General features: G+C 35.7%; 1 protein-coding gene across 7 annotated transcripts in view; it reads right to left on the minus strand.

The window, feature by feature from the left end:
- rad51b (RAD51 paralog B) overlaps positions 1–27299 on the minus strand; it is a 55465-nt gene that overhangs the window by 8341 nt on the left and 19825 nt on the right. For all 7 annotated transcript variants that reach the window (XR_013822892.1, XR_013822893.1, XM_079887712.1 and 4 more), the window contains 2 exons: positions 19882–19991; positions 14395–14473 (listed from right to left, as the gene is read on the minus strand). Coding sequence is in view for 5 of the 7 variants with exons in the window: in XM_079887712.1 (XP_079743838.1) it covers positions 14395–14473; positions 19882–19991 (189 nt within the window). In the remaining 2 variants the exon portion in view is untranslated. The remainder of the gene's footprint in view (positions 1–14394; positions 14474–19881; positions 19992–27299) is intronic.

Consider the following 27299-nt stretch of genomic DNA (forward strand, 5'->3'; position numbering starts at 1 on the left):
CCGCCAGTTCTTGCACGTCTTTTATCCAATTGATCTGGCAGGAGGGAAAGAATTCACTAAAAATTGCCCAACACCTGGGTAAATCAGTAACCGAGAATGAACTGCCTCTCAGCAGGAGTTCTCTCAATGTCTCTCTAATATGAACTTGAGGAAGTGTCTTACAACAAAACTAAAGCATGAAGTCCAATGCAGCAAGCATGTTTTTGTGACAATTTGGTCAGGTCCCAATTGAGATTTTGCAAACTGGTCAGTACTAAGTTGATCATCAATGAGAAAGTAGAACTAAATTTTGCATTAATGCATCTTTTGAAAATAACATAGCCATTGATATTTTTTATTATTCCATATGAGAATCACAAATATAGTTTAAGTGTTTGGTGGGGCAAAAAAAAAAGAATGTTTTCTTGTCATCAATCATCATCAATCATCAATCAAATCATAAAGCTTTTCTTCTAGAGAAAACAAGCAATAACACAACATGAACAAAATGAAACAGCACTCCAGAAAGATGACCTTCCAAACAAAATAAAAGTAGGGGAAGGTATGGGAAAAAACCCAGAATCCATGAAAGAGAGAAAGTAAAAGTGGAAAACAGGAACATTGACTAAGTGGCTGAGAGAGAAAAAGTAAAACTGGGACAGAGCAAAGCAAATGAGAGTTAGAAGGAGTCAAAGAAATAAAAAGTCGAGAGAGAGAGAGAGAGAGAGAGAGAGAGAGAGAGAGAGAGGGGAGAGGGGGGAGAGAACAAAGCCATCTTTGTGTGAGGCGCTGAGAGAGTGGAGCAGAGCCAGGGCTTAGGGGGTGTTTCACAAGAGTACACTGACTGCATTCCTGCAATGTGATTATGGCCACATTTAATTTATTCTCCTGCAGGAAACACACTTAACCCTTCACTGTCCAGTGGCTCTCATCAACTGGTCTTGAACCTGAAATCTTTTCCTTTATAATTATCCAGTAAGTAAATATTATGCAAGTAAAACAGTTGTGTTATGACCTAACACAGCTTGCCAAAAGACCCAACTACAGACTCTGTAGTTCATGGTGATTGCTTTACAGTCATTCATTGACTTTGCTTTGTGTTTTGCGGCGTCAGGCAGCCCTAAATCCAGGCTAATTCAGCCTGAAGCTATTACACTGGGGATTCCCAGCACTTGATATTCTTTACATACACAAAGGCACATCTGAGGTGAAACTTCACATGCTTTATCTGAAACTAGAAGTATCTGTTGAGGAAATTTGCTAGAACTAATTAAAACATATCTAGCCTCGCAACTCTAGAGAGGATAAGTGGTGAGATGGATGGATGGATGGACTCAAAGCATGCCAATGCACGTAACTTGAAAGAAGGACCTTATCAAATGTAGAGCAATACACTTACACAAATGATCGCAAATGTTTCTTACCAAACACTGTAACAACAAAACTTGCATAAACTAAAAATGCCTTTTCACTACTCTTCATACAGTCTTCTACACTCTTCTCTACAACAACTGTACTGATCTCTAACCATTTGCTGGTTAGAAAAAAGGCAGTTTTCAGAGAGAGGTAGGGTGGACAAATATATAGCAAAACCAATGCTGGCCTAAATAAAATCCCCTCTCCAAAGGATCAAAGTTGAACTTGGCAATTTAATTCCAAAAGGATATTGCCGTTCCCAAAGGCTTCCCCTTGCCTCCAGCCATTTAGGCCTGTTACCCCTTTCATTAAAGGCAGAGTCTTAAGCTGTAGAGTAGCAACAGGGGCAGCATTATTCCAGACCTGCTTATTCCTGCCCATTACAGAAAGAAAGTTCTGTCAGTCCAACCACAATCCTATGAGGTTGGACCAAAGAATCGTATCCAACACGACTGTCATTTAAAGGAATTACATAAAAGTTTTGCAACATAATCTAATAATGCATAAGTGGGGCATTGTTTTAGCTGTGCCAGCACATCTGAAGTTCAGCTTCTTAGAAAACTTAAATGTATCATTTTCAGAGAGGCAAAGTCTCAGTTCAGATGCTAGTTATCAGCTAGTATTAAATATTTTTTGATTCATTAATATCATATAATATTGGAGATACACAACAACTGTTTTCAACATTGTTAATAGTAATAAATGTTTCTCGAGCAGCAAATCAACATATAATGATTTCTTATGTGTCACTAAAGACTGGAGTAATGGCTGCTAAAAATTCAGCTTTGCCATCACAGGAATAAATGCAGCCTTGGTGAGCATTTTTAAGTTCTTTTTTTTTTTTTTTTTACATACAGATTACCCTTAATTAGGCATTAATAGAGTTTTTCACTGGTTTTCTTTATTTAGACAACAGAATAAATAATAATAATTATAATAATTTTATTACAATTTAAAATTAATTAATTAAATTCAAAGGTGTAAGTGAGCTACATCATATCAGCTGAGCCCGAGCTTGCTCTGAGCATTAGGTCAAGGGAAAGGGAAACAATTATACAATGAAAAGTACTGCTTAGATGTTTCAGTTCAGCTACTTGCGAAGAGTTCAGCAAGAGTGCAACATTCAAATGCAGCATCATGCCATGAGCAAAAGGCAGCAAATCTGGTACAGTGTCAGTGATAATACAATTAATTTTGAATGCATTAATGGCGAGAGGTGTACGTAAAGCCTTTAAGTGAACAATACTGTATATTAGGAGGTAATTAGAAACTTGAAGAAACAAATCATTGGGCAAAATTACTGATCTGAAAGAGGACGTGTGTTAAAAGCCAGGGGGGGGGGGGGGTGTATACAGCTAGAAGGGAGAAAAAGACAGCTAATCCCTACAAGCAGCTGTTGTGTTCTGACCTACACCAGAAGCTGCCGTCTGTGACCTCACTAACACTGGTGTAAAGGTTAATCATTAAAGTGCATATACACCTACACTCATCTCTTAGGTACAGAGAGGTGTGTGACTAACCCCATGACTACCCCAGGTTATCTCAGACTTGAACTGCAAACCTACCTTGAATCACACATTTGAGGTCAATGAGTTTTACTTTCTGCATAGAATTCATGTACTACTTCAAATACTAAACCTCAAGGACGTAATGTTTAAGATTTAGTTTTTAAGAAAGATGCGTGAACTGTGCGCAAAGTATTGTTGAGGTCTTAGGGTAAGGACTAGCCTCTGATGCCCAAGACTAGGGCTGTGCGATTTGGGGAAAATATCTGATTGCGATTTTTCTGACAGATATTGCGATTGCGATTTGATTTGTGATTTAATTTAGTAAAGTCAAGCTTCAGCTTAATATTCTCAATAGTGTGGAGCACACACTCTAAATTGAAGGAGTACAACATGCCTTTAACTTTAGACCCCTCCACTACCTTGTAGTCTAGCAGATGCAGTAGGCTATACTTTTCTATTAGTGTTCATTTTGTCAGCTATTTTTTATTTTATTTAGTCTTAGTCCTGTGTCAAATGAACTTTTTAGTTATCATATTTCGTCAACCATGTATGTCTGTATTTGTTTTTGTCAAGCTGCATAATGGTTAAATTGATAATCATAATTATAATCATAATAATTATTGTCATTTGAGAAATGTATTTCATCAGAATTATTGCACTTTCAGGATTTAGCACAAATCAAGAGAATGTCAACCAATACACATGGTTTATTTTACCTCATCTAGTTTCCTGATTTATAGGCTATTTATCATATACTGTAGGCCTACTGGTAAAACAAGAAACTTCTCTCACATTAAATCAGTGAAATTCCTAGTAATCCAATAAATCCAAATTACTTTAATGTTTTTCTATTAAAACAACAGCAAAAAAAAAAAAAAAAAAAATCATACAGAGCTGCATAAGTGCAATTATTCAGCAACCACAATCAATAGGCTATAGTCAAGATCCATGTTTGGATTTACTGCAGTTCATCACTGAGAAGGTTTGATGATTTAGTCGAAGCAAACAGCGCAAGCAGCTTGTGACAGAACACAGACTGACTGAATGACACTTTCATTTAAGCAGAAAATCTCATATCTCAAATAGAGATCGCAAAACTACAGGTTACTTGTTGGTCCGTGTTTTTTTTTAGATCATCCGTGCTTCTTCAGCAGAGAGAGCGTGTGCGCATGGTTGCAAAGATTGCAAGATTGCAAAGATTAAGTAAAACGCCGAGTAGAAAACGTGTTATTTTAACAGAAAAGCTCTGATTGGGGGATTTAAATTGTTGAAATCTGGTAACCGCAAGCATGAATGCTCATAGTGGCTTGTTAAAAACAGTCTTTTTTGTCATCTCATTTTATCCCCCTGACAAAAAAACAAAGAGAAGGTTTTTTTTTTTTTTTTTTTCTACATTTGATCTTTTTTCGTCAACGATATTGCATTTTTATTTAGTCACAGTTGTTGTTTCATGACGCTGGTGTTGTCTCGTCTTCGTCTCGTCTTATGGAAAAAAAAAAGGTTGTCAATGAACATTTTCATCACGTATAGGCCTATACGAAATTAACACTACTTTCTATCCAGTAGATGGTAAGCTTCTTTGGGGTAGAATGGAGGTGCGCTCACTCAGTTGGTTAGTAAGACTGCCACACAAAGAGGGCAGTCATGTTTTTGCTCTGGGACATATTTTTCATATCGCATCCACATCACAGCCTTTTGCGATTAGCTAATCGCAACGTTTCAAATCACGATTGCGATTCGATTTTGATTAATCGTTCAGCCCTATCCAAGACTTGAGCTAAGCACAAGGCACAACCCTGAGTGACAGTAGCCTAAGCAGCGCCCCAGGAATGGCAAGGTAGTTTCACTCCAAGAAATTAAGGGATAAAGGGGCATTCATACACCTGCAAATTGAGTGGCAAAGCAACAACACATCCGTGTTGCAGTCGAGGCCAGCTCAATTGGGCATTTCAGGCGTTTTTTTTTTTTTTTTTTGTGGTCTAGCTAAGGAAAAGGAGTTGAGATGCATGCAAGATGCCCCAAATTTGCAGGCCTGTTGCTACATTGTTTTGCTACTCTTCTCAAACTTAGGGGCATCAACAACTGTCTCTTGTTGCTTGTCACCAAAAATTGGCTACTCTCATTGAAAATTAACAATGTCTGTCAGTGTTGTAGTTGAGACAGGCTCATTGGAATCTGAGTTAAGACTGAAACCAAAAAAGAGTTAAGTTCGAGTTAAAACCGAAACAAGAAGAGTGTCGAGAGCACGTCTAGATTGAGTCCACATGCTCCCAACTCCAATTCATTTGACCAAGACCATTAAAAATTATGGTCTTTGTCTCGGACTTGAGATTGAGTCCAGTCTTGAATACCGCTTTGCAGTGATTTTCAGTGAATGGTTCAGTTTAAGGAGCTCTTGGGTGACACTCCTACTGTATATTCTTGCAATCTTCTCCATCTTTGGCACTTTACTCATTGTGTATGCACATGAGCAGACATGCAGTATACCAGGGGTGTTAAATCCTGCCCCTGGAAGGCTGACTAACCTTCCTCGAAGTTTCTAGTAATCTGGAAAACTTTGATAATCTGATTCAGGTATGTTTAATTAGGATTGGAGCTGAAGTCTGCAGAATAGTGCCCCCCAGAAGCAGGATTGGACACCCCAGCATTAGACTCAACTGCATGCTCATGAAAGGGGCAGGTCATTTTTAAAAATGTAGTGAAGGAAAGATGACACTAAGGAAATCTGTTACTAGTTGAGGGAGCTGATAAAGGGGCCTGTTTCAGTAGATGTCTCTTGGCTGTACATTTACAAAAGAACAGAAAAATGATTGCCTTCAAAATGAGAGTAGGTGTTGATGGTCCATGAAACAGTCCATGTAGCCATTCCTAAATTTTCTGGTGGTGCTACCCAATATCAATAAGCCATGTAAAGACAATCCATGTGGATTTAAAAGGGGTACCAGTGTAAACCGAATATATCTCTGTGGTGGTGGATTGTCACATGATACCCTGTAGTGGTGCCACAAAGAAAAGCTGCATTCATATCCTTCTCATGGATTGACCGGGTCATATCACTGGCCAAGCAAATACAGGAAACTTAGTCTCAGCCTCAGATGTCACGCCCATGGAGCGCTGGATGAATGTCTGATGTATATGGCAAACTTAATTGCAAACACTTTTCAAAGTGTTTTTCAAAGTCATCTGATTGGTTGAAATCTACAGAATGTCCAGAAGATGTGTATGTCACGTTCTTTAACGATCCACCTGGAAACACTTGCAGTGACGCAAGATGCAGTGACGCCAAACCCCTTCGTGGAAGAAGCAAGCCTTTGTGTTTACAATTGTGACAATGAGTGCTTATCTGGATTTTCAAAAGTATGTCAAGTATGTTAAGTTCGCGGCATAGACTCTTTAAAATACATCCAAGAGTTTTACACACCAGTCTGTTATTGTAGGGACATCGATGTTACATTTTCACGCCCCAAGCATTACACGGAACAAAACTAACTGTGATTGGTTGCTTTACATGTCAGTCAGAAGGCCCCTGAGCGATCCTTAGCCAATGAAATCTGCTGGAGTCCAGACCTTCTGCCATCAGTCCGAAGGTCTGGCTACGCGAGACTCTCAGGAAACCTAGCACGAGTCTGCATTAGATCTGCAGTAACACATGAATTTCTTCCAGATAGGGGCACAAGCACAAAAAGTTTGGACATGTAGCCTGCTGTCTGTTTATTATAGACAGTTAGTCTGCTGTTTGGAGCAAATTTTCCTTTGCCAATAATTAAGGTGTGACAAGTCCAATTATTTCAATTTGATAAGAATGGGACCAAGTTGGACTTGATGCGGTCTGCATTTCTCATAGACGTTCAAGAAGAGATCAACTTCAGCAAGTAGAACAACATTTCATCACCAGCAGAATGTTGTACTGAAATATAAAAATGACCAGTAAAGAAACACGTTTTCCAAATTTCCCGGCAAGTCATGAGTGGTACACCACATTACATTCTCTTTGCCAAGATGCGGTTCTACCAGAGAACTATTACAGTACCAAACCAATATTCACAAGTCATTCTGTAATGACTTGGCCTTTGCCCTTGGCTGGAAGCAAGCAAACTTGGATTCAAATATATAAAATTCCTTTAAAATCCTAGAGCTTCTTATGCGCATTCTTAGTTGCATTGGAAGCATTAATAAAAAGCAAAATATGGCAAACCACAAGTAACAAAAGAGGAAGCGAAAGACATTAAAAACCAAGAACTCATATTACCAAAATATGTTTTCCAATCCCTTTGACTGGATAAAAATTCTGAAATTCATACAGGGGAAATGGTAATGAAATACCTCATTGTGTTTGAGTAATGACTCAGATGATAGAAATCTGACTTTTGACTGTGTTAACTGGTCCAATAATGTAGAAATATATATTTTCTACAAATTTATGATTGCAATTTAAAGAGGACATGTAATGCTTTTTAACATTTTCAACTTTCCTTAGTGAGTAATGTTGCTGTTTGAGCATGAACAAGGTCTGCAAAGTTACAAAGCACCAAGCCACTCCAAAGAGAATTGTTCTCTATATCAGTAAGCACTGTTTCTGAACTCCCTGAAACACCTTGATTGTAGTCTCGAGTTTTCTTCCAGTAACATACACATCACAAGATGGTCTGGCTGAGTTGTGTTAGTTGTGCGTTGAAACACACAGTAATGGTAAAGGGTGTGGCATTTCCGAAACACGCTCAAAGAGGTTGACCAATCACAACACACTGATCCAGCCGACCAATCAGAGCACATTACGCTTTTCTGAAGGAGGGGGTTCACAGAGACAAGAACTAAACAGAGCGTTACAGAATGTACAGTATATTTCTCAGCCCAAAGTTCTAAATTGTCCTAGGTCGCCCTTAATGGTAGAACCAGGACTAGTTATGCTTTGTTAGACCCTTAGACCATAAAGCTCAATAATTTTGTCCTCAAAGTGGCAATTGGCAAAGCTTAGGTGATTATCCATGAATCTGTTACTATTATGGATGGATGGTGACAGGTTAATAAGACATGTGAGGCATAAGTTTGTTCTTACCTTTTGTTCTTTTGAGATTGTGATGGTAAACGGTAATATAGACCTTATATGTATTACTCATCAGTATTATGGCCATCATTTTTCATAGTGATAGTCTTTAGAGCTCATTATGAGTGCTGAGTAATTAAATGACGGCTCCTGATATTTGTTTAGGCGTGAAGCTTTAAGCTAAGTCAAATGAATCAGCATGTGCTGCATAAGACTGAGAGGAGAGAGAGGGAAATTCATGATTAATGTTAGCATGCTTATATCATCTGGCACTACGGCATTTACTGTAACGTATGAAAGCAAGATTAAGTCACTTCTTGCTCATGGTGAGATAAAAAGGGTGACCATATGGAGACAGACAGACAGATAGACAGGCAGACACAAACACACACAGTGCCGTCTAGCTCTTCTATTCTGCAGTGACAGCATGTTCCATATGTGCTCCATGGTGAGTCCCAGCAGGCTGTTAAACAATCCTGTATCCATAAGTGAAATCCCAGACATGCGAGATATTGGGTAATATCTCTTTTGTTGCTTTCTCTCCTCTCCATTCTGCCTTGTATTAGGACTGCACGATTATGATGGCAATCACAATCAAGTATTTCTCTACATATATTGCGATCAAGATTATTTTGATAAAAATAATTTACTTTAAAAATACTTATTTTTGTAGGGATCAACTGCATGTCTTTTTTCTTTATTTAGGCTACAACTGAAAAACAAGCTGATAATTGTCTTAATAATTGATAAAACTACACTGATTACACTACACAGAATCACTTGTGACTGATGATTGCTTATTTGCACGCAACAAACCCAAATAATTACAATTGAATTTTGGTTATAAGTATTTTGCCGCAACATTTAAGCATACTTTTTCACAAGGCTTTCCCCCAAAAATGTGAAAATTAGGTTACACTTTATTTTAAGGTGTCCGTGTTACACTATAATTATACATTTAAGAACTGAGTAATAAATTATAGTTATTACTACAGTAACTACATGTAGATTTCCTATTTGAATACATTTTAAAATGTAATTTATTCCTGTGATGGCAAAGCTGAATTTTCCCATGATCCTTCAGAAATCATTCTAATATGCAAGAAACAGTTCTTCATATCAATGTTGAAAATAGTTGTGCAGCTGAATAATTTTGTGGAAAGTGATTATTCTTTCAGGATTCTTTGATAAACGGAAATAGTTTTATATATATCTATTACTGTCACTTTTGCTCAATTTAAAGCTACAATATGTAATTTTTTTCGCCGCTAGGGGAAAACGTCTTACAATAACAAAGGCGTAGGTTGATGACGCATAAGCGGAATTATGGAACTTGTCGTCATGCCGATGGATCTAAAAATGTTTATGGATGAGTGAATGCATTGATGATTTTTAAGGTTAGAGTTAGGGCTTGGTTTAGGGTTAATTATTTGTAATTATGCATGATTTACTGTTATTACTAGTAAGTATTAGGAGTTTCATTTAGAGTTCATATTACGACTTCAGATTTTTTTAAGTCAACATTTATGTGTTTAAAATCGAATCGACTAGTAATGACAAATAAGCCTAAACCTCGAGCTGAGACTCTATGGCATTTATTTGTCATTTTAACTGTTGGAAACGGAGCGTAAAAGTGGACTTCAACGATTTCTTATCCTGTTGCGCCATCTATAGGCCATGAATGATCAGCGACTAGTCGACGTTGAGCTTAAAGCGGCATGGCAGACCATTAAAATCGACTAGTCGACTGGTCTGTGCAACCCCTAGTAAGTATATGTTACATTGTAACCTTAAAATAAACTGTTACCGAAAATCTTTTATTCAGCAAGGTTACATTAAATTGATCAAACATGAATGTTATATAAAAAAATATATATTTCAAATAAATGCTGTTTTTGATCTTTCTATTAATCAATAAATAAAAAAATAAAAAAATCATGGTTATCAGGGTTTCCAGAAAAATACTAAGCAGCACAGTTTTCAATTGGGGTAATGATAAGAAATGTTTATTGAGCAGCAACAAATATTAGAATGATTTCTGAAGAGTCATGTGACACTGAAGAATGTAATGGAAGAAATAAATCATATTTTAAAACGGAGTTGGAGGAAGAGGTGTTTGTTTCAGATGAGGAAGTTGAGGTTTCTATTATTTCAATAATTTGCATTAGCATTTTTGCCATCATCCACACCAGTAACCAACAATAATCATTTCTGGATTAAACTGAAGTACAGAGGCGTGTTGAGATCAAATATTGGCAGGAAGCATTAGTGTATGCGTGTGCGATTGACTTGAGGACGTCGTGTAAGAAGCTCAGAGAGAAGTGTGTGAAGAGTGTTTCAAAGGTCTTTCTCATACAGGGTCTTTATTTGAAGCTGGCAGGCTTTGCGAGCCACACATCAAAGATGCACTTGTTGAGAGAGAGACTGATTAACACAACTGATGCAGAGAGCCAGACCACAGCAAAACTATTCAATAGCTGGATTGAACTGGACACACACAAGACTTTCTCACCCCAACACAAAGACGCACAACCACACAATCTCTTCATAGAGAAGCTTTGTCAGCAAAGTACAAAAATAGGGAATTGCTTAGATGTAGTGATACAACGAAAAACGAATTCTTGACTGAAACCAAAAATTCACGACACATTTGGGGTGAAAATTTAAACCGAAAATATTAAATAAATATTTGGTTATGCTTTATTTTAAGGTGACGTAGTAACATTGTACTTACTCAAATAAGCACTGAGTAATATTAATTAACTACATACTTATTATAGAGTTACGGTTAAGGGTTGGTTTAGGGTTAGTTACTTGTAATTATGCATAATTTACTGTTATTACTATAGTAAGTACATGCAGTAATGTGTAACTTTGTCACCTTAAAATAAAGTGTTACCAAATATTTTAACTTAGACTTCATAGGTTCTTCCTTCAGGCATCATTACTACCATAACATCTATGCTCCAACATTTAAAAAAAAATTGGATAATAAATGTTTTAAATATTGCACAACTGTAAGTAAATTATTGACATGTGGCCTATAAAAAGCCTATAAAGTAGCCTATAAAATGCACAACAAAGTAAACACTACCGTTCAAAAGTTTGGGGTCAATGTAATATATATATATATATATACATATATATATATATATATATGTATATATATATATATATATATATATATATATATATATATATATATATATATATATATATATATATATATATATATGGGAAATTAATTAATACTTTATTAAGCAAGGGCAAATTAAATTGATAAAAATGATAGCAAAGACATGAAAAAAAATGTATTACAAATAAATGCTGTTCTTTTGAACTTTCTGTATCAAAGAAAAATGTATCATAGTTTCTACAAATATTTTAAAAAATTAAGAATGTTTCTTGAGCAGCAAATCAGCATATTAGAATGATTTCTGAAGGATCATGTGATCATCACAGAAATTACATTTTAAAATGTATTAAAATAGAAACTAAAAATCTAAATTCTAAAATAGAATTTTAAATTGTAATCATATTTCACAAAATGTTTCGTTTTTACTGTTTTTTTTTTGTTTTTGTTTTTTTATCAAATAAATGCAGTCTTATTTTTTTACAAATCTTGTAACCCTAAACCTTTCAATGACAAAGGACCAATGTATATTTTCCATTTCTAAAGGAAATGTGGCAGGTTCTTCAGCAACAGAAGATTCTCTAACTTTATCAGAATAGTAGTTTGTTGCAGCCCTAAATGTTTTTCGCTACATTAATTGCCAAGACAAAATCTACAGCATCTCTCTAAACAAAAGCACCGAATGTGCTAATTTAGTACTTGCTTCCTCTAATAAAACCCTGCAAAAACAAGAACAAGCTCCTGAATGTGAGCTCATATCAGCATGAGGCACAGGCATCAACAGGAAGTGAGCTGTTCGATTATTCATTGTTATTAATTTATGCTGAACTGAAACCACTGATATCAATCATAGCTTTAAGTAAAACTGCACAAGCAAACTACTTCCATTCCAAACCCGAAAATGAACTCGAGTACATCAAGGTGAATTACTTTTGAATTCTTCTCCAAGTGCTGTTAAAAGTCCACCACATACACCACTATAAACCTCTGCTGAAGAGCCAAAACAGCCCCACTGTGTTTTTCCTCTGATATCCTGTTTCCCATTAAAGTTTTGTGGTGTTGGGAATCCACACAAACCGCCCCGAGGTAAACCGTGAAGCCCACGGATGAATTCAAAATGATCCTGACAGGACAGCCAGGGGTGCTGGAAGTTAAACTGCAGTGGGCAGAAGTTCTGACCCAGAAGGTTTAACAACACAAACCACACACACAAATGAATGTACTTGTATTATTAGCTTTTTGAAAAACCAACCATGGTATTTTTTTATGATTCCGATTAATGACACTAAAATAAACAGTGTGACTTTCAGTTACTAAAAACTAGAGTCGCCCCTTTTTTAGCATTATTTGAGTGGAAATTATTTAAATGAGGAATATTATGATGTGTATGTTACCAGAAGAAAACTCAAGACTACAATGGAGCGATTCAGGGAGTTCAGAAACAGTGACACTGATCCAGTGTTAATTTCTTTAAAGCTACACTGTGTAATATTTTAAGTTGATTTTTAGCAAAAAACACTTTGCCCTTTCAAAATTATACGTTCTTATTAATGTGTAATCACTTCAACTAATTAAGTATTCTCGTAAGTGTATAATCTGCCATTTAGAATACATACGAGCGAGTCGCTCGAATGGCGGAAGCCATGTTGCACATCCATCTTGAAAATATATTAGACAAAGAGGGACATACCTGGAAATTCAAGCTTCGCCTTTCACGTTTTTACACTCAGTGGCACCGAAACGAATGCGAGAGGGAGATTACTCGCGACTGCCGGCAGATTTGAAATAATACGGCCACCGTAGGAGTTAAAACGCCCTTGGAATGGGAGGGGCTAAAAAGAATTATTCAGTTGGTATTCATAAACAATTTCACCGCTAGATGGGAGTAAATCCTACACAGTGTAGCTTTAACGAAAACTATGACGAAAAATGTTTGTTGACGACCTTTTTTCCCCTGACTAAGACAAGACGATGAGAGACGACACTCACGTCGTTAAACGATAACTGTGACTATATCAACACATGCAATATCGTTGACGAAAACAGATGAGACTAAAACGTGTTTAAAAAATGTAAAAAAAAAAACTTGACCAAAACCACTTGTTTTTGTCGAATAAAGGAGGAGACAACACGTTACAGTCTGTTTTTACGAGCGTTCATGCTTACGCTTGCCAGATTTCAATAATTTAAACCCCAAGTAAGAGCTCTTTTTCTGTTAAAAGAACACGTTTTCTACCTGGTCTTTTCAATACGTTTTCCGAATATCCACACAATTTCAAATGTGACATTGATTTTATACAACAGTTCAACAAACAAAAGGGTAACTTTTGTTAAGTGATGTTTAATTGTGAATATCATTGTTCTATTTTGCAACGAAAGCCATAGCAGAACTACAGCACACAGCGGTGATTCGTGAACGAATCTGTGGCTTTGAACGAATCGTGAGATTCAATGACCCGTTCATAAACAGCCACTTGCTTCATTACTGACTCAATGACTCACTCATAAAGACAGTGACTTACCGCCACCTACTGGCGATTTTAATTTAATATTTAAAAGCATCACTTCGTTTTTACCATTATTGCATATTTATTGAACATTGTTTTATTTAAAGCATTATTTATTTTATAAAGGTAAAAAATGAACTTGATTAAAGGGGGCAAATATTGTCCCTTAATGGAAAAGGTGTGACTGCAGTCTAAGTGGAAGGGGGGGGACAGAAGGACGTCAAATGCTTCAGGGGGTACGGCACTCTAAAAAAATTGGAGAACCACTGAACTAAGGAAAAGGGATAGGCTATGTAAAATTGCAAAAGTGCTACTGCTAAAATGTGCAATGTCAATACATCCTGTTACATTGATTCTAATTTCTCATAAGCTTAATTGAATTGACCAAGACAGGAAAATGATAATGACATTTTTAATAAAGACTACATATAAAATAGCCACCAAAATTAATGTCAGTAATTAATGACTAAAAGTTGACAAAAAATTTAATGACTTTTCAGATTTTTTTATTCCCAAACAGCAAAATTAAACTTTATAGAAAATTAAAAATGTATAAAGCACAATAGGACCCCTTTAAAATATATTATACATACTTTTTGAGGATGTGTACCCATAAACAATTTCAATATGTCAATTTTATGTCACCTAAAACGAGTTCCTGTGCTCTTAGTGCAACACCACATTAATTCCTACCATTTTCATTTCCACTGGCATTTCTACTTCATAACATGTCCTTACCTGCCTCACACTGGTGTCATGTTTTTAAGGTTCAGTTTTGTCAGTACACTGTTCTTCAAGCACACTCACCCTCAAGACGGATGCCCTCCCTCTGAACAGTGTAGCTCAGCACGGCAAAAGGGGCCACGGGTGACTTGGCAATGATAATCTAAAACAAGAAACAAGAAGAGATGTAGAAGTAGTAAGAGAAGGGCTCAATGTCACTTCATGGCCATGGTATCAATACAAGGCCAAAGTGTAATCGCTAATAATTAGGGCTGGCAATGGACTTAATTCAATAAAATTAATATATTAGTAATTCTAATTATGTCATGACAACTCTTGCAAGATATGGTAGTGAAAATGTATTTGGTCTTGGCGGAATAGATCTGCTACGCTGCTGCTGCAGAGCAAGTACCGAGACTTCCTACTGCCAATACATTCACATACACACTGCTGTGATCATGTAAGACATGCTGCTTCTGCACATGTAAAATACATGAATTAAGCCAGTAGCAGATCTATACAGGTGGAGCTTGGGAAGGTGGAGGGTTTCTGAAAGCACACTGCAGACTCCTAACAGCAACACTACCGGTGTTTGTTTAAATGTTGAGCTGCAGCTCATTGGCCGCTGATGCAACAACAACTAATCAGCTGTGCTTTGTACATAATGATGTGATCGCAACAAAATGAGTTAAAGACCTTTCAGCCTGCACCATCTAGTTTCATGCCAGAACTAAGTAATTACTAATTACAATGATGATTTTAATAATTACACACAATTGTTCAAAGGTTTTGGGTCAGTAATTTTTTTTTATGTTTTTTTTAAATCTCTTATGTTCACCAAGGCTATGTTTATTTAATCAAAAAATACTGTCAATTCTATTTCTATTTTAAGTAGGGATCCACTAAAAGTTCCGAAAATGGCATTTTTTGGATTTGGGCCGAAAGAGAAAAAAGGCTGAAAATATATGCGGCCCTGCTGCTCAGGTTTTACTCCCGCGCAACATTTTTTGTAACTTTGAGAGATGCACACACGAGATGAACTCGAAGCGACTCTGGCTGAGCAGTTACATCTGTACCGGCAACCAGTTTACTCTGTTTAATGTTCCACTCCGTCTGTTTGCGCTCTCTGCTAATTCGCTGACGGCCCAAGCAAACGCTCCACTTATGTACCACTCACGCTCACCAGAAAAGCAAAGTCTGTTCAAATAATGTCCCGATATGAAATTTCTGTGTAGTAGTAGTAGTAGTCTTGTTTCTGTTTGCAATAGCCCTATACTGTGCTGTAACATGGTGTGGTAAAGCCGTGCTGGGCAACGCTGGTAAAATGACGCTACCCTCTCGTTCCGTGATCCGCTCTTTGCCATCTGCTCACATGCTCTGATAATAATAGTTTTCTAGGACTATACTTTATTTTGATAAGTGGTCAAAAATGAAATCTGTTCAATCTAATTATGTTGCATAGAACTGAATGAAGAATAATATATTGATATTTAATATTTTAATATATTTTCTATCCAATTTTGGTGTGTTAAAATCAGATTCAATAAAATTATTGAATTTAATTAAAATGTCTATTTTTAATTCAATTATACAAAAAAAATATTGTCAAATAAATCAGTAATTATTAAAAAAGGTAATTTTCGGCTTTGTTTTTCGGCCAAGTGTATAGAGAATTTTCGGTTTCGGGTTTCTGCCCAGAATTTTTGTTTCGGCGCATCCCTAATTTTAAGATATATTTTAATGTATTTTAAAATGTAATTTATTCATGTGAAGGTAAAGCTGATTTTTCAGCATCATTACTCCAGTCTGTCACATGATCCTTCAGAAATCATTCTAATATGCTGATTTGCTGCTCAAGATACATTTCTGATTATTATCATATGTTGAAAACAATTGTACTGCTTAATATTTCTGGATTCATTGATGAGCAGAAAGCTCAAAAGAACAACATTTATTTTAAAAAAATGTGTATGTATATATATATATATATACATGTATATATATGTATGTATAATATATATATATATATATATATATATATATATATATATATATATATGTATGTATATATATATATATATATATATATATATATATATATATATATATATATATATATATATATATATATATATATATATATATATATATATATATATATATATATATTGTAACAATGTCTTGCATATAAAATATAAATATAAAAACTTTTGAATGATAGCGAACACACACACAAACACTTATGGGGAAAAAAAACATTAAAAGGCATTACATTATTATTGTGGTACTAATTTTTAAGTGATTCACTGAATTAAAATGGCTTTAGAAGATAACGTATTGTTTATTTTGGTTATATTTATATAATATTATTTTATATATTCACTCCACAGCAAAAAAAAAAAAAAAGTACTTCAGAAAATAAAGCACTTTTTTGTTTGTTTTTACAAAATGTATCAGACTAAATTAATAACCTTACTTGGACTTCATTATTAAACATGTCTGAACTCCTTCCCCTTTTTGCAACAAAAAAGGCATCTATCTGGCTGTTACGTCAATGGGCATAAAAGCAAGCATAGGATCCTGGAAAACAGCCTGTAGGGAAGCAGCAGCATTGGGTTACCAGACCCAGCAGTGTCTGCCGGCAACCTGCGTCAAAGCCTATTAGAGATTCTGGTGAATCTACATTACTCCTTTTGTCATCAGCCTCTAATATTGAAACCCTGCACTAGGGGTGTGCCTTGATCAAAATGAGATATCTTAGTGAAAACTACTCAACAAAACTCAAAAGAGGAAACAGGCACAGAGTGAAGGATGAAACTGGTAAATGTTGCGCAAAAACAAAAATCGGAAATGAATCAGACCCCTCAAACCAAAGTAAACAAATGAAGCTTTTGTGCCTTCTGCCTAATATGACTGCCTTATAACTTGTGTACTCATGAAATGAAAGGCATTTCCGGCTCAAGTTAACCGTCCACAGACGGCAAGACTTGCTCTAGGCTTATTTGTATAAAAATAAACTGGTGCATTTCCTTAGTTTCACCTTTGCAGGGGTGTCTTATCTTGTTACTTGTGGTTAAAAATGAGGAAACGTGCTGCCAGTTGCTTTGTGTGAATGCGATTCCCCACTGATGCGCCGTGACACACAGACGCAAAGCTTTTCAGCCACCCAAACCAGCCCAGTTCCCCTCACTTTAACCCAGACGCACATCTTTCACATATGAAGTAGCATGACTTTACCTCTAATGGATAACATCCACAGTAAATGGCGGAAAATCAGGGAGTTTCTGAGGTTTTTTTTTTTTTCACTGAAGTGGCCCTGCCAGAGCCACTGAACCGCACAAAAGAGCCAGGCACCATTGCCTTCCTTGTGTACCAGCAGTTTTGGACCACTGCCTCTCTATCAGTGTGCCTTTCTTTAGGTGGGAGCTCAGTCGGAAAAGAGAAAAACAAAGTCTTCAGGGCTCTAAGGGTGTACGGGCAATGAGGTATGCCATTATTTGACAGGACGAAAACAAGTAGGGCAGACAGAGACAATGAAAGGGTTGGTGGAGTAAGACGTTTTCTTTCGTTTAAGCTTGTCTGAGTGCAGTTTTATTTTCTTGTGTTGACGTATTTCCTGTTGAAGCAGGAAGTTTAGGGGGACAAATTGAAGATAGTGTCCTTTAATTTTTTTTTGCTGAATCATGATTTGCTACTTGCAGGTGGCCCACTTTTTAAATTGCATTGGTTCTGGAAGTCTCTTTCCATTTATTTTTTAACCAGCTATGAGGGTGAATCGCAATATCAAAAACTTTTATTTAAAAACCCCTTAACGCCTGAATTTATAAAGCTGTATATAAAAAAAAAAATTCTGTGTGTTTTTGACTTTAAGTAGATGGTAAATAATGTTGAGATTATCAATTTCACTTTTGCACAACAAATAAATAGAAATTTTGGTATGTTGCAAATTTGCGACAACAGGCATTTAGGGTAATTTTGGTATGTTGCAAATTTGCGACAGTGGGCATTTAGGGTAATTTTTTACAAAATGGAAAAATTAATAAAACACATTTTCCCATCTCAGGAATGTAGATTTTATTCATGGCACAAAGTAGTTAGAACTTATAAACTTTATACTTATAAACTTTGACAAATTAATGAATCTTGACAACAGCAAGAAACAAAACACTCTCCTACTCCCTAACATTGACAGTAGTTTTTATACATTCCATGTTACACTCTGTTTAACTCTTTCCTTGTTTCTCCAGTGCATACATTATATATTCTTATAGTGTTATATCCTAACATGCTATTTTTGTGGAAAAAAAAATAAATAAATTTTTTGGGCTGAAACCATCTAAATACAGCATTATTATAATATGTAGCCATTAGCCCAATCCAGCCGTTATGGACCAATGTCGCAAATTTGCTACAAACAGAAATCTACAAAGTACGTAAAAAATATTCGTCACATGAAGTCTATATGAATAACATAGCTATAGAAGCAATCAATAAGCTGGTACATATTTTTATCTTAGCACAACTTAACTCATTTTGGGAAATTTCTCCACATTTGCGCACTTGATATGCGGATTTTGCAAAACAAAATATTAGCTTTGGTGACCCGGATGTAGTTCCCACTCCGACCGCTCCTACGAGAAACCAGTGCGTGCAAAATGTTCCTAGGTATGTATCGAATGTGCACAAACAGGCATTGGGGGAAAACACACGCTATCTCGCCTGCAGTCTGAATGGAAGGGGTTTGTTGCAAATTCGCGACAGTGGGCGTTAAGGGGTTAAAGAAAAAAGTATTTGAAAATCAGATGAAAAGACAAAAGGAACAAGACTTTTATTGATTTCAATGAGGGAAAGAACAACAATCCCATGAAGCATTGCGAATGACTTTCAAATAAAAAATAATGGTTAAATATAAATGTATTAATTTAAATGTGTTGATTATCTATGGAAACAACATATTTTAAGTTTATTGCAAAATATGCGCATATGTATACAAATATTTTGAGGGCATAGGGAGACAAGACAATTACATAATTTGCAGTGCTTCATAAGAGTGGGTGGTCCATACCATGTTTTGGCATGATTTGAATGCCATGACTCTGATTGGTGGAATTTTCTGTACAGCATCATGGGTGATGTGGTTTCTTACTACAAATTCTGCTGTTAAACATTATTATTTAAAAAAATAAGTTATAATAAAGTGAACAGATGGCAACGTCGTAGCTCACAAAAGGTGTGTCTTTAAAAGTTTATACGTTTTTGTTAAAAGTAAATTTCCCTATGAACAGAAACAGAAAATGAACAGAATTTTAACTTCCGGAACCCAACTGTTGCGCTCTATTACATTATCATTCTAGAGAGAATCTAACTGGACAAAGAAACGGTGTGGTTCAAAATTATGTCATCAGTACTTTTGGTCCATTTTTTCCCAAGAGAATAACTGTATATTTTTAATGCGTATATCTACTAAATATTTCGGTCACTTGGTTAGGTGTCTTTTGGTTGGTTTTGAATTCGTTCGTTATGGCAAACAAAATTTTGCTAATTCCCACAGAGGAGTAAAAGGGTGTGTACCTGTCTCCGTTCTGTGTCTTCATACTGGACAATGAGGCGTGTGTTAACACAGTGACTCCATGTGTTTCCCAGCGCCGCTGTCACAAACCCAGAGTCCTCCTCAGTGGATACTGAAGGCCCAAAAAAACAAAACAGATTTCATACAGTCAGGCTTCAATCTTTACATTTGTCAAGTGCCAAATTAGAGTAAAAATTGGCTTTGGTCAGTAAATAAAACTGTTGTTTGCCAACAGTTAACAAGTTGCTTTATTAGAACTGTAAAATGTAAGATGACACACAACTGTCCAAAAGTAAGAGTTGTAAGATGGTTTAAACCAAATTGTAACAATGATCACCTGGACCTCCCTTAAATGATAATTTAGATTAAAAAGACATATTCTTTATTACACAATATCATTTTTTTTTTTTTGGTCATACAATTTTTATCTGACAAGAAAACATGCGGACAAACTAGCTGTTTTCATCCAAAGTTACAAATTTAATGTCATCATTTAGGTGAATTAGCTATACTGTTCAAATGTTTAGGGTAAGATTTTTTCATCTTTTTGAAAGAAGACTCTTACGCTCACCAAGGCTGCATTTATTTGATCAAAAAAATAGTAAAAACAGAAATACTGTATTAAAAAAAAAAAGAATGTTGAATATGTAATTTATTCCTGTGATGCAAAGCTGAATTTTTTAGCATCATTATTTCAGTCTTCAGTGTCACATGATCCTTTAGAAATCATTCCAATACGCTGATTTGTTGCTCAAGAAACATTTATTATTGTTACCGATGTTGAAAACAGTTGTGCTTCTTAACTTTTGGTGGTGATATTCAGCGTTCCTTGCTAAACAGAACGTTCAAAAGAACTGCATTTATTTGAACAACAATATAAACAACAATATAAATGTATTTCCTGTCACTTTTAATCAATTTAAAGTGTCATATCTGACCGACAGTCTGACCCCAAATTTTTGAATGATAGTGTATATATAAAATGCAAAAATACAGTTTCATAGTCAGTAACAAATATTTATTGCTAGTACATTTTCTCATTTCACCCACCATTAGGAGGTTAATTTTGGACTCAGCATAAAGCTGTTTGGCCATATTGCACCATTTCCCAACTGCTATAACTCACTCATCTACAGTGAATCACTTGAATACTTGGAGCCATCGAGTCATTATTGCGATTTAAGAACTGAGTGTAAAACAGATGATAAGCCCGAAGAACAATGGAAACGCTTCTTTGGGTCAGACACCTGAGGAAGTTACCAATGTTACTATTGACATAACACTCATCCGGGTCTTCTTCGAACTGCTATGTAAACACACCTGTGTGTTTATGTTCGCCCACTGCGCCGCAACCAGAAACAGCCAGGGTCTTGAGGTCACGGTCTGAGTGTCTTTCTCATGATTCTGTGTTGTGTAACATTTTAAGCACCATGCTGTAATCTGACAATACTATTCACAACTGTCACATCAGCAACTCTCACTTCCTCAAAACATTTCCTGTGGAAAGTCGAGTGCGGGAGAAACCTGAAAAGGCTGGCACGGCATGTCAGTGAACTGGATGTCTGGAAGGCCCCTCCTCTGAAAAAAACAACATCCTCAATAACCCCCCCCGAAGAATTTTTTTTTTTGGAAACAATAGCCAACCACTTTACAGCTCCAGATGGGTTTTGAGCTCTGTTTCACATTAACGGATAAAAAGGGCGAATTCACTAAACAGCACCGCTTTTCACACAGAATTTTACCACCAAATTGTGCTTTATTTACTAAACACACGCAATCCAGTCGGACCAGGTGCTAGGCTAGATAGACTGAAATACTGTTTAAATAAAGTCAGTCATTCTTTTTGGAGCAAACAACTGAAATTTCATTTTAAAATACATTAACATTTTTATTTACCATTTCGAGATTTCCTAAGCTAAATTTCACAAACATTATGTTTGTGTATATTTTCTATTGATCAATAAGTCATTAAATAAGAAGAGCATTACAACCTTTTAACTCAGCTCTCTGGAAAACTTTGTGGCATTCCTAAAATTCACTAAAATCAACGCATACGAGACCGCTTCATTCGGTGTAACTCAAACCGCCACTACTTTAAACGATTAGTTCACTCCAAAATAAAACAAAAAAAGTCATCATTTGGTCACCCTTATGTTATTCCAAGCCCCATATGACTTTCATGCAGGTATAAAACACAAATGAAAATATATTTTTTTATGAAACCTGATTGAAAGTCTATTCCACAAAAACGTAATCCACATGAATAGAGCGGTTTAATCCAAGTCTTCTGAAAAGACTCAATCGCTTTATATGATGTTCAGACTTCATTTAGTCTTTTATTCACTTATAAACATTGATCAACAAACATACAGAGCACATAAAATATGGTAAACGGAAGCTCAAACATGCTCGCTTGACGCACAAGAACCATTTAGGTTCGTTCTGCTCGTCAAGCAAGTACGTTTACCATATTTGATGCGTTCTATGTGTATGGGTTGATTCACGCAACTTTGTTTGACAGCCGAACCACTTTAACTTAAAACATTTACTTGAAATACCCCCTGAGATTTATTTCAATGATTTCAATGTTCACAGTTCTCTGATGTTGGTCACATGACAAGTAGGCAAACATAAAATATTTCATCAATTTAATCTTTTTTTAAAGTGTTTATTAATTTAATTTATTATTATGTTAATTATTAGCTTTTCAAAAAACTCGAACCTCATGCATTTCCCACGTGAACCCCCAGGGGTTTACGAAACCCTGACATAGATTAAACCACTCTATTCATATGGATTACTTTAAATGTCTTTATGAACTTTTTGAAACATCAAAGTTTTGGTAACATGGACTTTCAATGGAAGGACAGAAATCGTTCGGGTTTCATGAAAAATATTTTCATTTGTGTTTCGAAGATGAACGAAAGTCTTATGGGTTTGGAACGATATGAAGGTGAGTAATAGATAACAGAATCTTCATTTTCTAGTATCACACCAGTGTCTAGTATCACACCACAGACTCGCTTCCTTATTTAATACAAACGCAACTGCAACCCATCTTGCACCTCAGTTATCGATTATAGGACTGTAGTGAAAATGACCTTAGTGGACTTCAATATTAATATTACTTTAACATTTTTGGAATGTTCATCTTGATCTTTTTCATTTACAATATTTACAATATATACTTGTACTTACTACTTAAACTCAAACCAATACTTCATGTCCACATATTTATTTGGTGAGTATCAGAGTAATAAGTAAAATAATGTAGTCAGTCAGCCAATTATTATTGCTAATAAACACTTACTTGATGTGTTTAAATGAGCACATTTTAAAGAGACGAGTCCAAGTAAAATACAACAAAAAACGGTAGTCTGCTGTATTCTCCGCAGTACAGAACCGACCTGCAGGATGGGGAACTGCATTGTGTGAATTGTGTTCAACAGATTTCGTGGGTTACTTTATTTGCATAATTAATATATAGTGACTCAGGCACTAAAACCATGTGCAAATATACAGCGCTATCAACAGGAACAACTCATTCTAAGTGGATTCCCTTAACAATGTCTGAAAGAATCGCAGACTAATGACCATGCGACTTAACGCGAGTTCATGGTAATAAGGTTGGAAAGGGCCAGACTAAACAAATGTGACGCCCTGTTAAGACCCAGCTTCTTAAATCAATGCTCTGGGTTCCAGTATAATCCGCCTACTCTCTCCGATCCCAACAGAAGCCATGGGCGCTGCTTTCCCACACTGTGAAAGCAGGGCTATTCAAAGAATTCAATCAGCTGTCTTTTTAATACCCTGCAAATCAGTTATTATAAGATCCAATTTGCGTTTGCACCAAATTCAGCACGTCCAAATGTTTTTATTGATGGATTGTCAAACAGGGGAATGGGAGAGTTGTTGACTTGGGCTGGACATAGAGAAGGGAATGGCTTTCATGTGGTGATGTAGATTTAAAGATAATGTGGTTAAAAAATGTGCAGAGTTCTTTTGTCCTATGGGCTGATTTTGGTTTGAAAGCTGAATTGTGCCAAGAATCGTGCCAAGAATCATGCAGAGGTGCAATTTTTTCAACAGTCTTCTCTCTAATGTTATCCTCCTACTGGAGAAAAAAAAAAAAAAAAAACATTTGTGAATGTTTCATTGATGTTTATAAAGCCCATCTGCTGATTTGTTGTACATCTACAAGCATATATGCAAAACGATATTCTTTCATTGGTGGGTTGTTTGAATGACTAGTTGGTTTTAAGGAGGCCCATTTAATTGCATCGTTTTGAGGTCAGATCTAGCACAAATAGATCAGTTGTTTCTCAATAGGTGATTGCATTTTTGTGTTTAAATTAAAGCTGCTTTAAACTTCGATTGCACAATTATCAATTTGCTTTGGATAAGAGAAAAAAATTCCTCGTTTAGACATTTACATGCAAAGTAAACATCAAAACCCTTGCATCGTGCATAATCTAGTTCCATTCCTCATGGTAAGAGGACTATTTGTAAAAATGGTACAGTACAAAACGGTTAACTGCTTTAACTTTAAGTTACCTTACTGTATACAGATTGGTTTAACATTGCATTATATGTAATCTGAATGTAAAAAAATTTTGTAAGGTAAAACTACGAATTTCTATATAATTTACAATCAAAAACGGTAAAATGAAATTTCTAGAAGTCTCATGACATATCACATATTTAAGTTTGTTTTTTCTAAACAAGAAAAAAAGTTGTTAACGTACATTAGACGTTTTGTATTACATTTTCTGTTATTTAGTTAATTTTAGTGTCATGAGTATTTTTAGCATCTGTTAGTATTATGTCTTAATTTTTTATTTCAATACATTTTAAGATAAAAAGTAGATTTTGGGAGTTCAAGTAGATTGGTATTTTAACATTATATTACTTAAAGTCCCCGTGTAGACAATAATTGTATCCCTTAAATCTCATCTTTGATCATCAAAATTACATATTTAAATGTTTTTTCCTTGAAATAAATTATTCATGCCTTAAAATAGCTTGAATGTAACTCTAGTATACGCGGTTCTATGGATATGCAGATTAGCCCAACCTCCACTCACTCACACCAGCTCAGAGATCCACTCGTTGACGATCACACGTTGATCAGATTGGTTACACTACTTTGTGATGTCAGAAACACCAGCGATTTCAAACTGCGATTTTTAGACTGTCTTTGGTCCACTGCAGTTTTAAAGAGAAAATACTCAGCAATGCTGTTGACTTATGAATTTGCACATGGTTATGCTTTTAAAGCATATTAAAAACACCATAGACATATAAACAACATTAAAAGCTTGATTTTCAACACAGGGGGACTTTAATAAAATATAAGTTGTAAAATGTACAATTCTCGTACTATCTATAATATTGTCACTGTATATTTAACAGTGAATTTCTTGCAAACCCAGCTGCCGTTTTTTTATGGGAAAATAGGATTTATGTAATAGGATTTTTTTTAGTGTAGCTACTGGACAATAAATCTTACCTAAAGCTACCACCGCTTTTAAACCCCTGATTTGAGCTTGCTTGATGTTTTCATAAAGCATCTTCATACTTAAATAACAATGTGAAATTTCCTAGAAAACTCCCTTTTTGTAGGAAATTTCACAACATAATATCAGCATGCTAAAATCCTCTAGAAAGTTACAGAAATCAGGAGAAAATGAAACAAAGGAAACCTGCTCTGTCAAGCTTTTTCCTATCGTACTGCACAAAATAGCCTTCTTATCAGTGTTCAGAGGACCTCTGAACTAAATCACAGTGGCCTCTTTTACACACAGACCTTACACTAGAAGCACTGGAATCAAATCTGACCCCAAAAGTAATTTGAAGCCAATGGCTGGTGACTAGAGCGGAAATGGTGAGTAAATCTGCTGAGGTCTGTTATGATTTATGTGTATTGGCCTCATCACAAGCTTGAAGCAGCAGCCAGTTGTAGCCGAGAGCAACTACTATTCTGGACAATAGTCAACATCTCAGATTAACTATGGAAGCAGATACAAACTGCAGGTGTGGCCTTTTGTCTACAACTTCAACAAAAGACCTCAAAAGTAGTTTCCAATACCAAGGCCAAGAGGAAAACACATTTTCTCAAGAACTGGCTGTCTTAATTAGGGATGAGTGAGACAAGTCAACTAAACGATACTGCTGCTAGTCAGCACTGAAAATACTAGTTGTTTTATTAAATCTTTTTTGCACATTTATGTATTGCTCTTTAATTTTACTAAGGGTATGTTCAAATGACTGTCGTTAATGTTACATTTTAATATAACACATTATGTTATTGTATATCTGAAGCGGAAAACAAAATTTCATGTTACCTCAGACTTTGATATTGCATATATTTTTCAGTGGTATTTTGTATGAGATTGGACTGTTTAATTTATATTAAGTAGGCTGTTTTAAATGAACTGCTTATACAGACTTTTTTAACTGTCCTCTGGGGGTTTGTTAACTGTAGACGGTAACAAAATTTTCGATTGAAAGTCAATGTAACTAGTCATGGCACATATCCCTAGTCTTAGGGGCCGTTTACACGACACCAATTTCAACTAAAAATTAAAAACATTTTATGCGTTTTGGCCGTTCATTAACACGACAATAGGGTTTTGGGGGCCTAAAAACACAAAGTTTTGAAAACGAGTTTCAAAGTGCAAGTTTTTGAAAATGATAACATTATTATCTCTGTGTAAACTACAGAAACATGAATTTGTGAAAACTGTGACAAGCGCACGCATATTACGTGTTCAGTCTGTAGGCGTGTAGTGTTTCTTTACAAAGTGACATGGCCAACTACTGGCCTGGCCGAATACTATTTTAGTCGTAAGTATATTTTTTCTGCACAACTGAATCTTTGATGACTGAATAAGTGCAATTCACATTTATTCCAAAAGATGGCAATGTCTGAAACGCAATGATGAAGTGACATTTCACTCATAGTTACTGCAGGCAGAAAACAAAAGAATAGGAAGTATCATCAGCAAATCTTGAAATGGTTCAGTGATTTACTGCAGATCAAATACTGAACGCAATCAAATATTAGTGTCACTGTCACTTGATGGTGGATCTGGTGAAGAAGCTGTCAGCTATCAAAATATTGCTTTTGGAGATGTTGTAAACTATAGTTTTGAGAATATGTTTGAGATGGCGAATATGAGCCAGATGCTGAATGTACTAGGAAATGAGCTCTGACGAGGACAGTGAAAAAACTTTTGTGAAAAAATCCTGTTCGATTTTTGACGTTCATTGAATCGATTGTAAAATCGATTTTCCATGTCTAAAGACATTTCCATTTTAAACGCCAAATATGGGCAAATCCACGGACAACTAACAGGCATTAGGACGAACGTAAAGAGGGCGCTTGAGACACGCACAAGTCAGCAAATATTCCTGATGA

This window comes from Squalius cephalus (genome assembly GCF_949319135.1).
Source record: "Squalius cephalus genome assembly, chromosome: 12".
NCBI lineage: Eukaryota > Metazoa > Chordata > Actinopteri > Cypriniformes > Leuciscidae > Squalius > Squalius cephalus.